Source organism: Aythya ferina (genome assembly GCF_964211825.1).
Source record: "Aythya ferina genome assembly, chromosome: 5".
Taxonomy (NCBI): Eukaryota; Metazoa; Chordata; class Aves; order Anseriformes; family Anatidae; genus Aythya; species Aythya ferina.
Window position 1 is genome coordinate 3,749,387 of NC_140301.1, and position 16,953 is coordinate 3,766,339.

Consider the following 16,953-nt stretch of genomic DNA (forward strand, 5'->3'; position numbering starts at 1 on the left):
GAGAAAACCCAAAACCCCAAAACCCCACTACATGAGAGTATAATGCAAGTGATTGAGGCCTAATCATGAATACGTAGTTTTATTCTGGCTTTATTGAAACCTGAGTCACACCTCACAATGCCAGCTGAGCTCCCTGCCTGTAGAATCTGATGCCAACTGAATTGTGCGATCCTATGGCTATAAAGGAACCTGGAGCAGAAAATCCTGGTACAAAAGGTACAGTTAGGTCTCCTTGTTTCTTGATAAATTCTGCCAAGCGATGCTGAAATCAGCCATTAGGTGCTGCTGCAGATTTATTAGTGTGCTAGCCTGCCATCATCGAGAAAGGTAAAAATGGGTAAGAGCACCTGATGAAACTCAGTCTTTGCACTAACATTACTCATGTTGCTTGAAACACATCTTAAGGTGAACTCCACAATGAGAGCTCTCTGTTTATCCCACAGTTAATGACAGATATTGCTACCTTCTGCCTGCATAAACCAGACCTGCCAAAGATTCAGCAGGTCAGGCTCGGTGAATTGGTGGGAGCGGGTACAGCTTGCTCTCCAGATGGGTACTTGATTGGATGAGTTGAGACACAGTGAACTGCATAGTGGCTCCTTCAAGATACTGCTTATTAAAATTTTTTGCTGCAGGAAAAATCTCAAGGCAAGAATTGAGTTACCTTAGGACAAGGGTGTTTCAGGAGTGCTCTTTACGGCATTCTTTGCTGTGGTTCTGCTGCTTTCAGGAACATTATCTCACCTTAGCAAACCTAACTATTAATGAAACTTAATTTAGATTTCCTTTTGTCCTCTGGACATAGCACACCGGGAAGCCTGCTGCCTTTTGCCATGAGTATTAAGACATCAGTGGAATGAGTCATTTTCTTACACAAATGTACAAGTTTTAAACTGCTGATCTGCAAACAGGCATATAAAACCAGCCTTATTCTTATCCACATTCTCCAACCAGGGACTGTGGTTCTGTTCTTTCCAACACGTGCGCTGTAACTTCTCATTACCTCTGCTGACTGCAATTGAGTTTCTTATTTGGTATGGTTAATTGTTCAAATGTCAGTGTTGCTCCCTTATACAAACAGTGCCAGAATTTTTCAATATATAACTTTTTAAGACTGTTTTTGTTTTCTATTTCCATTTCCAGTTTGCACCAAATGATTAGTTACCCGGTGCTAGAGAATGCCCTCCTGTGTAAACTAGTAAAATTACCTTTTTTAAATACGGAAATTCTTCTAGGTTCCTACTGAAACTTCAGTTGAACTACAAACTGACATCAAATCCTGGACTCTGTTGTTAAATCCTGCTATCTGGATTTTCTGAAGTTCTCAGAGTTTCAAATCCAACTGGTACAGAGGGGCCATGTTGAGCACTTGTGTGTGCAGAGACCACATGCCCAAATAAGTGCATATGAAGAAATGCACAATTTATAAAATATTCACATAAAAACTACAAACTAAGCAGCAGAAAAAGAACACTAAAAGTTAATACTGTCACCTCGGTGCTCTCAGCACTTTACATGGTAAGGATGGGTCTCTGCTTTCCTTTTCCTTTCCTGCTTAAAGCTTCCAGGCGCACTGCTTCTTGCATCCCGAAGCTGACCTTTCCAGGGACACATTCTGTGCATATGCTGGTGAAATGCTGTGACAGCTAGACCTTGAACTGGCATTCTTGATTAGAATTAGATAAGAACTTTTCAGAAAGTGATTCCTCAATATTTTGGTCAGTTGTTGATTTAGGAAAACAGAAATTTTTCTATAGGGCTGCATATACAAATCAGAAGAGTTACTTGGACCCAGAGATTTCTGGGCAGAACACTCTCAGTAAAGCAGTTAGTCATCCTACATCCTAGCCATTCCACAACACCAACTGTGCTCCAAGCCCTAGTTGTCTGCATTGCTTCTGACAAAAGCTATTTACTCTCCTATAAGAAGCAGTTTTCTCTCATTCAAACGCATTTTGAAAAACAAATTTGATTTGTTTTGTTTTGCTTTCCAGGTAAAAAGGATTTTTAGAGCTTTTATGCCAGTCTCTTAGCCACTGCTGCAGACCCAACGGTCCAGCTATGTGTTTTGGATCAGAGAGGCCTCCCCCAAAATGTCATTATAAATGATCATGACTTAGTTCAGCAACTCCAGGTACACAACTTCTCCCAGTTCAGGAGGCTCCCCCAGATGGTGCCTGCAGTCTGTGAAGCATCCTACTTTTGGGGGGTTATGTAAGAGCTCCAACGTCTTCTGATCAAAAGTGAGAACTGGGCAACCTGGTTCTATGCACGACATTTTTCACCTCTACTTTCTACCGAATTTCCCGGTTTCTCCGGAGAAGATCAGGTGTTTCATTACGTCAAAGCATAAATGTTGACTTACATAATCTTAAGTGAGAAGGAAATTCAGTGTGTTATTTCAGAAACTGAGCTGCCCTTTCTTGCATATTTTGCCTGTGAGCAGTACTTACATAACAAATAGCAGCTAGCTCCTGACGCAGGATACTCGCTTCCAGGCTTGATGTTGTTTTCATTGGATTTACTCCATTGTCATAAACTGTAAACTTAGTTCCCATAAGATTTGATCTATCAAAAAAATGGAAAATCCAATCACCATTTGTCAATTACACTGCCTCAGACATCTATCCTTTACTGCACTGTAGCCCCAAAGAAAAGACAAATAATATGAAGTACAAATAGTTGTTAACTCTAATCCCAACTGAATGGCACCTCCTGAATTAAAGGCCATAACAAAAATGTCAAGGTAGCGCAGAGCACAGCAAAGGTTCCTATCATTACACTGAAGACTTCTCATCACATCTTGTAAACTAGTAAATTCAAGAAGGCAATAAGGTGGGGTTAGGGTTATTTGTTTGATTTTTTTCTCTTTTTTTTTTTTTTTCTTTTTTCAGTATGCTTACTCTCTACAAAACCATCTGCCTTCTTACCTAATTACGAGCTCCACTAGACTACAGACAGTGATTTTCGTAAGGTTAGAAATAAGATTGGTCTTTACTATTTAAATGGAAATCAGACCAAGAAGTGCAAAATACGATTTAGAAAACATTAACACTGCTTTATCCTCCTTCTGTGTTTGCATTGCAGCAGTACATTAAGTTCTGAGATTCACACAGGCAAACAGCAATTAGGGGTACGGTCCCTCTCCTCCGGCACAGACAATCTAAGCATACATTGAGAGGCACTGTGTCGGTATCAACAAGACTGATGTATGATGGGGTGACGGACAGAAAAGAAGCATGTGATTCCGAGCAAATTCCAGTACATGTAAATAACTCTAATTAAGATCTTAAGGAATGAGCAAAACTCAGGAGATTTTCAAATTATTTAAGACAGAACTCCCGAAATATCAACAGCAGCTAGTTAATAATCTGCTCATGTACTTCTTTAAATTCCATTAAGATAACTTGTCTGTATCTTTGGATGCCCATACACCCTTGGGAATCTGGCCTATGAGCATTTAGGAGCCCCAGTCTGCTGACTTTTAATAAAACGTGGCTGCATAAGTACTTGAGAAATTCCAAAAATATGACTTGAAAAATGGTAAACTGTAAAACCATTATCACATGATGTAGTCAAAACTCCAATTACGAAGTCACGATGATTAAAGACTTCTTTATTTCAAATGAATGTTATACTCTCTCTCTATGTATATAAATTCTTAGATGTATCAGTGTTTACCTCAGTTTTCCAATAAAACTCTCTCCACCCCGAGACAGGTCAGTTGGGTCTATGGAGATGAGGTAATTAGAGGTTTTACTCTTCTTTCGCTTCCTTCCAGCTAACAGAAAAACCTAAGCAGTGCAAAAAAACACCATGTTCTAGAATGCCAAAGGGGTTAGCACACACCACATCCTGCTTTGATATAAGGAAACCATAGGCAATTTTTCTGTCTTCCAGCACCATTAGCAAACAGAAGATCTCCTGGGACTTAGCAAAAACAGATAAAAATCAGGAAGAGAAAGTAACTTCTCAACCACTCAGTCCATCATTTATGGTTTAAATAATTAAATCCAACCTATTTTGTTAAATGTTTAATTCTAGGTTGCACTCCCTTCCACTGGTATTGAAATAGATGCTTTTCAGGCCACAGAATGCAGCTGTCACATTAAGGTGCCATGCATGGATTATTTAAGGCCAAAGATTAGGCATGTGAAGACAGGCAGCAGAACAAACTGATACTGTTGTTTTGCTTTTGAAAGACAGTAGGGCAGAACTTAGTGAAAAGGCATATAAAATACAAGATTATATTTTCCTTGTAAACTTCTTCAGACTTTTTATATATATATATATATTCAGATGCAACTGATATGCCATTCAAGGTATTTTATGACCTTTTTACCATGCTCCCTTTCCAAATGGAGGTAATATGTAGGGTACATCCCTCGATCCATTCCTTTCTTGTCTCTTGTGATTCTGCATTTGACGGTGACACCCTGTGGAGCAGGTCTGACAGCAAATTCCTCCAGGTCATCGACATCTATGAGAGGCTCATTTGTGGAAGGACTAGGGGCTGAGGCCGCTTCCTAAAACAGAAAGCAAAGCTCAGGTTTCCTCAGCTTTGAGTTACAAGGTTTTAGGTACAAAGGAGTGGCAGTTGATGACAGCTGCACTAAAAACAAACAAACAAACAAACAGGACATATTGTCTTTTCTGTTCTGATAGCTTGGTGGCTTCAAGGCAACTTACCAAGCTAAGTACCTCTCCCTATCCAATTGGTTGAGTTCTTGGCTACCAAAGGCCCATAGAGAATTTATCCTACTGACGTTGAGCAAACAGACACATCTGGCAAAGAACAGGGCAGCTGCACGATCAGATTGCTGTAATGTTACAAAGCAGACCCTGGCTCGCACTTTCCCATCTCAACGTATTTCTCTTTTGAGAAGGCTCATATCCAAGAACAGTGATGGTCTTTGATTAAAGGAAGAAATGGGATGGTGAGAGATGGATTAAGCTAGAGAGAACTCCAAAAGGGACGAGAATTTGGTGAAGTACATAAAAGAGTCAGCCACCATCCACTGGTTTAGCAAGAGCTCGTGATGTAGAATATTTGAAGCCTTATTTTACCTTTAGACAGTAGCAGCAAGAGCAGGGTGGGAAAATGATGAGAAAAAGGCAGTAGACCCTTCTGGGCACCCACAAGAGGCAGAAAGGTAAATATTTACTGTTTACCTTTCTCTTCATTTAAGTTCAGAAAATATTTGCTATTCATTACTCCTAGTCATTATTTTCATTGCTTCTGTGAACTGAGAACTATCACAGTAAATCACTTCAGAGATGCTTTAGTGTATACTGAGAACAAAACAGGAAAGCCAGGCCTGTCCTGACTGTTCTCTGAAGTGATGCAGTACACAGAAACCAACATGCTCCTGCTTTGGTACTGACTCCTTACCTTATTGGATTTCTTGCTTGTGGCAGAACCAGGCCGGGTGTTACTGTTTAGCTGTGAAGAGCTGGAGCTGTCTTCGTCTTCCTCATCCTCTTCCTCATCAAAATTCATGCTGCTTGAAATGCCTGAGGAGAAAGCAGCGCCCTATGAAATACTAACACACTGAATCTGCCCATACGTGATGTAGAACACCATTTATGCTGTTGCACCTTTAGGCTCACAGGTGAGAGAGGGTGTGTGCGTGGGGGGGGTCGCTGTATGAGGCGCTGTACAAATAGTACATGGCTGAGACAGCACCTGCACGAGAAGCCAACACATTTCAGCAAATGAGAAAGGAAATAGCAAGGTTTCCATTCCACAGGGAGGACTGAGGTACACATTGATACAAGAACAATATACAGCTAGAAAATAAATTCAAATCTTCTAAATCCCATCAAGGACTTCAAACACAACGAAAATCTTAAACCTGAAATTGAAGCTGAGTGGACAACCTATGACAGCCATTTGGAAACCGTACCAATTAAAATACAAACCCTTCTACAGCACACTTTTAACTGTTCCTAGGAGATCGGATAAAGCACAGATCTTAACAGTGAGAGGAAAACATTCACATCAAGGAAGTGTTCTTATGCATATTTATTCCATGTAAAAAGCGGTATCAGTGCAGGCCGTAGGAACTGCCTTAGAGCACTTAAAAATTTGACTTTAAAAGAAGAATTCAAAACCTCAGACATTTCAAAGGGGAACAAAACTTTGAACATCAAACAGGATTTGGCAGCAGAAAGTGTCAATGGTGGGACATTTGCCAGGCCTAGTTTTTCAAGGAGTATCATGCAGATGAAGCCACCCTGTACTCAGGTTTCACATATCAGAGGCAACCTACGCAGCATTTTTTTCTCCCCCCAAAAAGTAGAAAAAACTTGGTCCTGAATTTCCACTGTTGGTAAGTCTGATGCAGAAGGATAAACGAAATGCAAAGATTTCCAGAGCTAAAAAGCATGGGCATAATTAACTTTTTCCTTCTGTACTTACCAGGAACATGATCCAGGGCGACAAGACTGGATTGGGAGGTGGAAGAGGACCAGGATGTATTTGCATGGGGATCTGGGAAAGGAAAAAATCCATGGGCTTGATTCTGCAAACCCTTAAGTGTGTGAACAAGCCTGACTCCTCACAGGACTAAAGGCTTACTCAACGGGACAAAATAACTGCTGCCACAATTTTCAATTAGGGACATCGTGTCTTTCTGCATAACCAAATTCACCTTCCACCTGCTTATACCTGCTGTCACTTTCTTTGGTGTGTTTTGAATAAAGTCATAAAGCCCTCATTCAGAGCTCAAGCTTACCAGCCGTGCTAAAACACTTCTGTGAATGGCATGCCCTTCACGGTAAGTTTTTGGCCTATTTTTGAATATGCACAAAATAAGCTGATAGACACACCTGATATACACAGATTTTACACAAATATTTATTCAGGAACATTGAAAAAAGTATTCAGACTCATAGTTGGATGGCCTAAATTCTACTTAAAGCCCTGTGCCTCCTAATTATATTACTCAGGCTATCGAAATGGTTCTTCTGTGACTTCACGAGTACGCATCAGACGTTGCTGCAACTTAGTCTCTGGAATATGAGCTCGGTCTGCAACAAGCAGAGGCTGAACCAAACCAAACTAATGTAAGAAATATAAATATTGGAGACAGTATCCATAATGGTTTTCTTCAGTTCAAATTTTGGAGCTGTATGAAGAAAATAGACATCAAAGAGCACTTCTTTTTTAAATGTTATTGCTGCTTCTAATAACTTGAATGCATATCCCTTTAAAACACCTTTTGACACTAGATGCATACTGGATAATAAAACAACACCAAAGCAGTAAGAGCGAATAGAAGTGAAATAGAAGCACATGCAATTTTTGTTTTTCATTCAGTTGCACTGCAAATGGTCTCATTATCTACTTCCTCAGTTCCCCCAGTCTGCACGTACACCATCCAGCATGACAGCAAAAAGTTTCAACGGGATCTGGTTATGCAGGATAAGGCTGAGTTCACAGGTCAAGAGGTATTTTTAAAGCCTGCAGAACTCTCTCATTATTAATCACACGCTCATTAATTGCAAACATTAGTTCTTAATAACGACAGCCGATGTTCTAGTCAAATATGCATGGTTAACAGAGGCAATCCATTTCTTCAGCTGGCATCTGTGCAGAAAAGCCACACTTGGATATGCTAGCATGGACAGACAAAGAGTTTATTTCTACATTCATGCTATGTATTTCACCACCAATATTTTGGTGGTGAAAATTCTGTGCCTGTCTTAGAAAGTCTGCACTCAGGACCTGTGGGGGAGAATGCTTCAAAGAGCTCCTGTGTTGTTCTTGAGCCCAGAAATTAAATCTATTCCTTCCCCACGTTTCAAAACAGCTGTAACTTCACGTGGCAAAGAACTACAACCAAATTGTTCATTCCAAGTCTTTACAGAGAAATGGAGGAAACTGATAAACATGAAGACTGAATGTTAATTATTCAGTGTTAAAACTTACAGAAGTCTGGCTCTGTCCTAGTGACTCATTTGCCAGCAATGACTTCTATGTATTAAGACTCCTGAAATCTAAAGGATGAATATTTCCTGCAAGAAGAAAATGATTCTAGCTATGCCAACCTCCAACAGATGGAGAAATCAAATAAAATGTTTGGCATTTTCTTGCAAGCAGCATATTCTCTTCACATTCAAGTAGCCTATGGCCTCTTTGTCTTGTAACTGAACTTGCAGGGTGAACCTCAGTGAGGAGAAATACACATATTGAGAGAGGCTTCTCTCCACAAAGTTAGAATCAAAGAGCAGAACAGGCACAGATCAGGGCTAAACAAACCTAATGGGGCTTGACCTGCCCTTTCCCATCAGGACACTTAGCAGCCACGTCTGTGATTTTCTCCTTTTGCTCCTATTCCATGCAAGAGGACCACCAATGCGAGACAGCAATTCTAAAGGTTTTTTCAAACCAATGGGGATACGCCAATAAAGACATGCCAGAAGCACGAAGCAAGAGTGAGAAACTAATGAAAAGCTCTAGTTCTACATAAAGGTTCCCATGACTTCTGGGATGCTCAAAACAGTCTATCAAGCCTCCTTTATCAGTACCCCGTGGCAAACCACATATGCAAAGTAAAAAATATTTTCTAGAAATACTACTAGTTAGAGTCTTGTCTTAATACCTTTGTGTCCCACAGACGATAGCTCTGTTCTCAAAAATAAGTAAACCCCAACATTTCCACTTAAAAAAAAAAAAAAAAGCCCCTCCATAGGTTTGAAGCATAGCAGTCTACCAGTGTTGTGTTCTGATCAGGAGTATCCTCAGAGAGGGGTTAAAAAAGGTCATACTATTTATTGATTTTATTGGGGAAATAAAGGAGAGAATAAAAATATATGTTAACCTGGAAAAAACATCAAAAATAGAAACGTACCCCAGAGTAAAAACCTGAGTGCTCTGACCTAATTTGAGAAGTCTGTTGATAATCTTTTTTTTAAAGTCAACCAGCCTTAGCAAGTAGTGTGCCTGGCTATTAAAAATTCTGAGCCATGGTCTAAGGCAACACAATCACCACACAGATCAGCACTAGTTAGTCATGCCAACATCCCTCTGACTCAAATGCCCAGGAAGTGCCCCACTTGGATAAAACCTGCCCATTTCAGTTGAAGCTGCTCACATCTGCAGAGTAATGTCCCAGAAAAAACGAATCATAGTGAGAACTGCTCTGCAGACAAGAAGCGTGCATTTAGGTATGAATAGTCTATTTTAGATGAGTCAAGTTTGCACTTATATTTTGCTCTTTATACACAAGGAGTTTATTCTTAAAGCGTCAGAGTACTCTTGGCTCAGGCCATCCTAGCTTCAAAAGCTATACACTGAAGAAGAACAACCCCTAAGTAAATGCCTTCAGTAAAAGCTTTGTGAAGATTTTAGGATTTTTTCCTTCCTACAGTTAATGTCTAACAAGACATAATAGCACTGCAGGAAGGAAGGCATAGATGCATGAATGTGTACATACACAATCTAGCTCCCAAATCATGCATGCCTTCAGAAAAAAAAAAAAAAAATAAAAAATCCAGAGCATTTCAGAACTGTGCGTGAGAAATGCTGCAGAATGCACGGTTTTGTAATTTTCACCTCTGCAAGCATGAACACAAATTGTGAAACTATGAAGAGTTTAGCTGACAGCAAAATTAAAATTAATATTCTAGTTTAAATGTTGTTATTCCATACTCTTCTTCAGCCCTCAAGTATGTGATTTTGAGAGTCATATATCAAAACGCAGCAGATGGATATGAGTATTAGCATCTGCTTGGTGCTTCAAAAGCAGCACTGCACTGCAGATGGGAACGCCGCATCCCTGAGAGTCTGGAGGGCTCTTGTTCCTTGGGACAAGAGAGAACTTCATTATTTTCACGGACAGAATAGGACAAAGCCTAAAAGGCTTGGAAAGGGAGAAGCACAGAGTACCGATCTCTGCTTAGGCTAGGGCTGAGCCTGAGAATAGGAAAAGGAGTCAACATACACAAAGCAAGCATTGAGAATCCAAAGGTGGCTTTGGCTACTTACCCTTCTTCTGCATTGCTGTTCTAAGATCCTGTTTGCTTTGCTGTTGTTGGCCACTGGCCATCTTCTCTCCATCATCTTCATCATGGCTAGATTGCCCAATAGTGAGAATCTGCACTTGACTTCCTGTCTTCTGAACATCATCTTGAAAAGCAGCTGGGCCATCAATTCCTGTCAGACAACAGCAAAAGCCTTGGTTATCATTGTGTCAAGAAGTTACTGCAAAGATAATCCTTCCCTCATAAAAAGCATCTTTTCTAAGAAATGAAGATCACATGCTCATATTTAATAATATTTTATAGACTTAAACAAGACTACAACAACCCCCAAGGCAAAAGTCTCATTCCCCACTTGCCACACTTTAGAATCTCCAAGAGGTGATCAAAATGTCACTGCTGCACTCCTCATCCTGAAAGCAACACATCCATGCACCAGAGGCACTGAATACTAAACAGAAATCAATTGGAGAGGATAGGCAAAGCAAACGGATGCAGCTGTCCTAGCAGGTCACAACTGGTTCAGAAACAGATAAACCTGAGCCCCATATTATGCCCTTTAAGACGCAAAGGCTACCATTATGAACTCATTCTTCAAAGTTTCAGAAACATAGAAAATTCACCTGCTGATCTAACAGCACATATGACAGGAAGATCAGCAGATTACCAAGACTAACTATGCCAACTAAGTTAGTAAATTGCCATACAGTTAAAAGACCAGAATGACACTCTTTGAAGATAATAAATATTGCTTCAAAACGGATTGGGCATGCCCCTAGGCAAGCTGCTCTGAGCAGGGGTGTGGGACCAGACTGTCCCAGAGGCACTTTCCAGCCTCAGCCTGGCTGCCATTCTAGGAGTTCTGGTGATAGCCAGAAACATTTATTTTTTATTTATTTATTTTTACCTCCTTACTGCTATAATTAGCCTCTGGGGAAAAAAAAAATAAAATAAAAAATGGGGTGGGGAAGGAGTATTCTTATCACAAGCTAACTTCGTTTCCTTCTTCAGGACAGCAGACTGAAATAACAGATTGCAAGTGTGCCACTCTTAGCTAAAATGAAGTGATGATAAATAAAATAAACCAGCTATATAGAAATGCATTTGGGCACCAATAGAAATGGTACTATCATCATTTACAGACAGAGTAAATAACTTAAGCCTGTATGCTGCTGCTGTTCTAAAAGCTTTGTTAATAAGCAACGTGATGGAGAATTAGCAAGCATTACAAAGAGCTATTTCAGTAAAAGAATATGGTGCTCCTCAGACCAAATGGAGCAGAATAAATCCCGTACGAGGGAGCACTACATGTTGGGCTACGTTTTCAGCCTGTGATATGTAGCAGAAGTCTCCAAGATTACCATTTCAACCCTTTTTGCCAGCAGCTGTCAACTTGCGTTAAAAGACAAGTGGATTACACATTAGCATGTTTAACTGTACTTCACCATACTTACTGTTACTGCCACTGTGGTGCGAAGCCCTGCTGGAAAATAAAGTGGTCCACTTTATCAGCAGCAGCACTAACCGTGCTACCACCTAACAAGACTGCAGAGGTATTTAAAAACTTTCAGGTTAGGTGGAAAAGAGAGGGACAAAACCAAAGCAGACGTGACTGACACTTCACACATTCAGATTTCAAGGTCTGAAGGAATTATTGACCCCGCTGCATCATGCAGAACCTCTTCTGGCAAATTCTACACCTACCCTGTAAGTCCTGATTTAGTTACCATAAAACTAACAACAAATAAACCATCCAACCTTGAACACCTAAATAAAGTAGATGGAAATGTTTCTATCGCCTCTGTAGAAGGAGAGTTTCAGGCTCTCGTTGTGATGCAGAATGCGCTGCAACCCCACAAGCGTTGCTCTAATGATAAATTACCCCCCGTGTTCAGCACCAGTGACTCCGTCTGAACTGGCCTAAGGAGTTCTGGCTACCTGATTATTTTTACACCTTCATCAGCTAGGCAATAGACCTCCTATACTATCAAGTGCCTTGCCCTTTCAGAAGTCAGTCCTCATCAAAGCACCTCTTAACCTTATCTTTGATCAATTAAAGGAACTGAAGTTTCTGTCTCCACATGTTTTCCTGGCCTTCAGATCCCCCACTCTTCAAATCATTCCAAATTCTTCAAAAGTTTCAGTATCCCCTTTGAAGTTTGGAACGCCATTAGTTTAGTGTTGGCCTTTTATGCCGTTTGCTGCCTAGGAGCTCCTGCTCTTCTCACCTCGGTTGTCATCTTTCAGGAGCTGTTGCAGCTTGGCAGACTCCATCCTGGGCAACAAGTGCAATCCACAATCTTCACTACTAAATTACTAAAAACTAAATATAAAATCTGCATTCAGCTTTACAGAAATTCATGCTGTCTGAAGGAATTCTAGTTTACTGGACAACCAGATTGCTATGTCAAAGAGTCTGACAATTTACAACACAAATCTGTTCACTGTTGACATTTTTCTTAGCTAACATTCTAACTCACACAGCGTGACACAGATGTTGCATACACCCACGCTTGAATCTTACACAGGCTAAGTTAAATAAAGAACATGGAATGGCTTGGGTTGGAAGGGACCTGAAAGATTCTAGTTCCAAAAGAGGTAAAAAAAACCACAAAACTAAACAAAACAAAACACTGAAAGCTATGGATAAGGTAAACTTAACATGCTATTTATCTCCCCTTACAGTACAACCATAAGGAATTTCATCAGGTCATTTATTGTACAGAAAAACAACAAAGGCAAACCCTATAAAAGCAATGACTGCAGTTAACTAAGCAGTGAAACTGAGAAAAGCACTAACACATGGAAACTTAAGGAGTTTATGGCATCCCAAAATTTGCATACATATTTGGGCAATAAAAACACTCTTCATTACAGTACGTTAGCAGGGACAAATTATACATTGAACAGCGTAATTCCCGATGTTGCAGGTATAATATGGCAGTGAACAGAACAGCATTTTTACTGACAGTGAGTTATTTCAGGATACGTACTACAGCAAAGGTGCTCTAGAACAGACAAGAGAGCTGCTCAGATCCACTGCAGTATTTTTAACAGCTTTATCCATCAACTTTAAGGTGACTGCCTAAAGTCAGGTTCTCACTATAATACCCCGAATTTCAAGCGTTAAGCACACATAAATTTAACAAAAGGCTCATACCTTGTGCATATCTACTCCCTTATTAAGTTTTGGACACTAGAAACCTCATTTTGAGAACCCATTCCAAAGGGAACAAACCATCTTAATTATTCTTCTTCAAAGCAAACACTGATCTGCGGCAAGGAAATGCCTCTGACGGCATGAGACACTGCACTGAGGCTGCTGCTTTCTGATGCCTGCAGCACAGCTGCGCTCACATCCCGTGCTGTCAGGAACATCGCGTACCATGAGGCAGTAGGACAAAGGCTACCCTGGCAGGTCACACTTTTCAAGAAGAAAAATCAATTTCAGCATTCTGCGGAGTGCATCGCTGGTGGAGTGTGTTATTAAGCATTACGAATGGTTCTGCTGCTGACCCCATTTAAGAGAATGGGGGATATAGCCAGAGAGAGAAAAAAAAAAAGAAAATAGCATCTGCTGTATTATAGTATTGTATAAAAAAACAGCAAATATATTTGGTGCTATAGATGGTTCACAGCAAATGCAGGATGAACTATTTAATATTTGTGTGTGTGCATGCATTCATGCAGCTATATACGCACGTGTAAAATTGTATTAAATGCAAGCAGATATACACATTTCTTTTATATTTATCACGTTATGTCTATTTGGAAAGTGATAATTCAAAAGACATTTTTACCATAATTAACACAATGTCTGAAAGCACTTTCAAGCCTGCACAGTTATGATACTTGAGGTGGATCTCTGTCCGTGTTCTCACTTTCTTTGCCTCACTGACTTCTCGTCCTTCCACACACTTACAGGACAGACAGTTCACTGTGCAATAAAAGCAAACCATCACGCCTGTAGCTATAAGCTTCCTTGTTTAAGAACGATGTCAGAAAAGGCAAAGATGAGCAGGCTGTGCCAAAAAGAAAAAGTTTATAGCTAGATTCATGATTTTCAAACATTCTTTCCCAAAAGTCAGGTAAAGAAAAACCAATGGTGATGTCTTTGAATACCTGTTAAGAAGAAAAGGAATTATTTATATTTTCCTCTAGGCAACTGTGAAGGAGAGCAGGGGAGAAAGAAGGAGACTGAAAATACCACCAGAATATCAGTCCCTTCAGTAAGAGCCTTCCGGTAAACTCTGACATAGTCATGTCTCAGAGGAAACCCAGAGATAGCAAAAATAAATAAATAATAATAATATACTGGCATTCAGTGGTATTTCCATCCTACAAACTACTATTATCAACACCTCCATTATGTTAGCACCTGAAATCTTACAGACAGTATTGATAATAGGCAAAATCTTTCATTCCTCAAGAGGTAATAAAAAAAAATGACATTTTAAAACTTTTACTTGGAGAGGGAAGCAGAGAGAGTGGTCAGAAAAGCAGAAGGGACTACATATTAACAAGCTATGTATTTATGTATGACCAGGGAAAGCTTAGAGAGGCAACTAATAAGCAACCACTGCCTATAGATGAGTACCAGAACAAACATGAAGAAAGGTACTGCTGATAAACAATAGCGGACAATGCCCAGTATTAGTCTTGAATAAGTTAGGAATTCAAAATTTGACAACCTGGCAACAAGCTATAGGCATAAAAGCATTTGACTGTATATTACACGAATCCCCAATAACTGGATCTTTCAAGAAAAGAATCAAATTGTATTTATACACATCACATTCCGGCATGTATTTATACATGCAAACATCTTGCTACGAAATTCAGCAAACGTTATTTACTCTTGGTTCTTTTAAAAGAGGTTATAAGTACGGGAAAGAATGATTAACTGATTATTTGCAAAGAATCTATGCTGTACCTACGACAACACAAAAAGACAGATTTCTAAATTGTTTGAAGATAATCATTATTGTAAATTAAGTACTTCTTCACAGGACATCTGCAAATTAGGAAAGAAACTAAAAAGAACGGTATCATCAGAGACAATTAATTGCGTTCAGTGACTAAATAACAAATGAGAATACATATAAGGAAAGGTACATGGCATAGAAAACAAGTATTTCTGTCCCCACTGTACAAAGTAGATCTGCAGGAAAGAAAAAATCCCGTTTTCGCTTTATAGAGTACTTAAGACAAATTCAACATTGGAGGTCAGCTCTGTTGCTCACACACTAAGGTTTAAGAATGTATTTAAGCCTTTTGAGTATCAGACCCACAAAGGTGGCTGAAGCAGGCAGGAGGTCTCTGGAAGACCAAGACCTCAAGCCACATTTTCTGACTTCAGCAGCTGTACGCAAGGGGTTCGTCAACAGGCATGTCCTTCCTCTGCAAACATGCTGACAGCAAATGCAGTTGACACTCGAGAAATTTTTCTTCATTTCTGATTTTAAATGTGCCCTCAAAGGCATGACACCAGGTTAGACAAAACACTGGTCTGCACCAGAAGTCGTATCGACACGGATAACACTCAAGGCTGCAGCCAGCGGCAAAGCTGCAGTTGCAAATTGCAGAGCAGCACTTCCTCCAGCTTAGGGGTGGTAGCACAAATGCTGCAAAAGACAAGGACTTTATCCTCAGGAAAAAACTACTTTTATTAAACTGACACCAAAACAAACAGAACTTCCAGCCTTTAAAAAATGTAGCTGAAAGCAAAACCTTCTGCTTTTATTGTCTCAAGAGATCTTTTTATGTTAAAAAGACGAAAACAAGAGTTGATTACATTTTTGAAATCCACACCTATCCAGACGTTAGAACACCGAGTATAATAAGGTTTACCTCTGGAACAGTGGTACAGCAGAGGAAAGTAATACTGTAAAAATCAATAAATGAAAAAGGTTATTTCTCAGAATGTTTGCTTAGGAAGCTCTAATAAAATAGCTAGGATGAAGTATCAGGAAATTACAGCTTTTAGGAATTTAGAACTCTATTGCTTAAAAAAGAAAGAGAGAGAAAAATCCCTGCTGGGTGTTAACTCTCCTCAAAAGAGAAAATGTTTGTGGGGAGTGGGGGGCATTTCTGTTATACTTTTAGGCCCACATAACCTGAAGTATATTGCAGTTGTTAATATTTTATAAGCCATTTCCCAGTATATACCTGTTCTCTTAGGGGCTGTGCAACCATCAATATGGGTTCAAGCAAATGCAAAACCACAAAGGTTAAGGAAAGGTTTCCTTGTTAAGGAAAGGGGAGGAAAAAAAACAAATTTTGTTAAGAAAGGACATCTGGAGGTGATTTAGTCCAAATTTTAGTTAAAGGAAGGGCTCTCGCTAACACAGTATCAGGTCACTTAAAAGCAAGTACTTGAGCACCAAGCATCTACATTTAATTTGAAAACTAGAGAACTGTGCTTTCATAAATTTCTGTCTTGTGGAGGCCAAATGATGTCTTCCCCGTCAAGTTCACGCGTTGCCAAAGCATTGCCTGAACGGGCTGTCAGATCTGGAAACAACTGGGCTTTTCTTGGTGGAAACAAATTTGTTCCTCCTACTACTCCTTCTCTTTAATGCAGGGGGAAGCCAAGATAAATCTACTCTACACAAACTCTTTTATTCCCATCAGAAAAGGAAGTCTTATAGTGAGAAAAAATGTTGCTTATCCAACCAATGGTGCTGCTTTCTGAGTCGGCCAGCATTAATGTAGTTGCTTGTTACATATGAAAATGAGACAGGATGCACAAATCAAAACAGACGAGCAGGCGTGAAAGAGAGAAAAGAAACATGGAAGAAGCAAGCCAAATCAAAACATGAAATAGCCATCCTGGCAGAAGAAGTGCTGTGTTTCAGAGCAGCTCATTTGCTTTCGGACTCTCATAAATGGAGTACTTACATGCTGCAAGTGCAAGGGGTTCAGCTAGAAAAAAAAACTTCAGGGAATGATTTCTGAATTTTCATAACA

At 39.8% G+C, this 16,953-nt stretch overlaps 1 protein-coding gene across 10 annotated transcripts in view; it reads right to left on the bottom strand.

Moving 5' to 3' along the window:
• TUB (TUB bipartite transcription factor) overlaps nucleotides 1-16,953 on the bottom strand; it is a 133,441-nt gene that overhangs the window by 5,235 nt on the left and 111,253 nt on the right. For 7 of the 10 annotated variants that reach the window (XM_084521638.1, XM_084521642.1, XM_084521647.1 and 4 more), the window contains 6 exons: nucleotides 9,992-10,159; nucleotides 6,422-6,493; nucleotides 5,393-5,514; nucleotides 4,335-4,526; nucleotides 3,682-3,794; nucleotides 2,454-2,568 (listed from right to left, as the gene is read on the bottom strand). In XM_084521638.1, the coding sequence (XP_084377764.1) occupies nucleotides 2,454-2,568; nucleotides 3,682-3,794; nucleotides 4,335-4,526; nucleotides 5,393-5,514; nucleotides 6,422-6,493; nucleotides 9,992-10,159 (782 nt within the window). The remainder of the gene's footprint in view (nucleotides 1-2,453; nucleotides 2,569-3,681; nucleotides 3,795-4,334; nucleotides 4,527-5,392; nucleotides 5,515-6,421; nucleotides 6,494-9,991; nucleotides 10,160-16,953) is intronic. The other 3 variants (XM_084521641.1, XM_084521645.1, XM_084521639.1) reach the window with 1 other exon arrangement.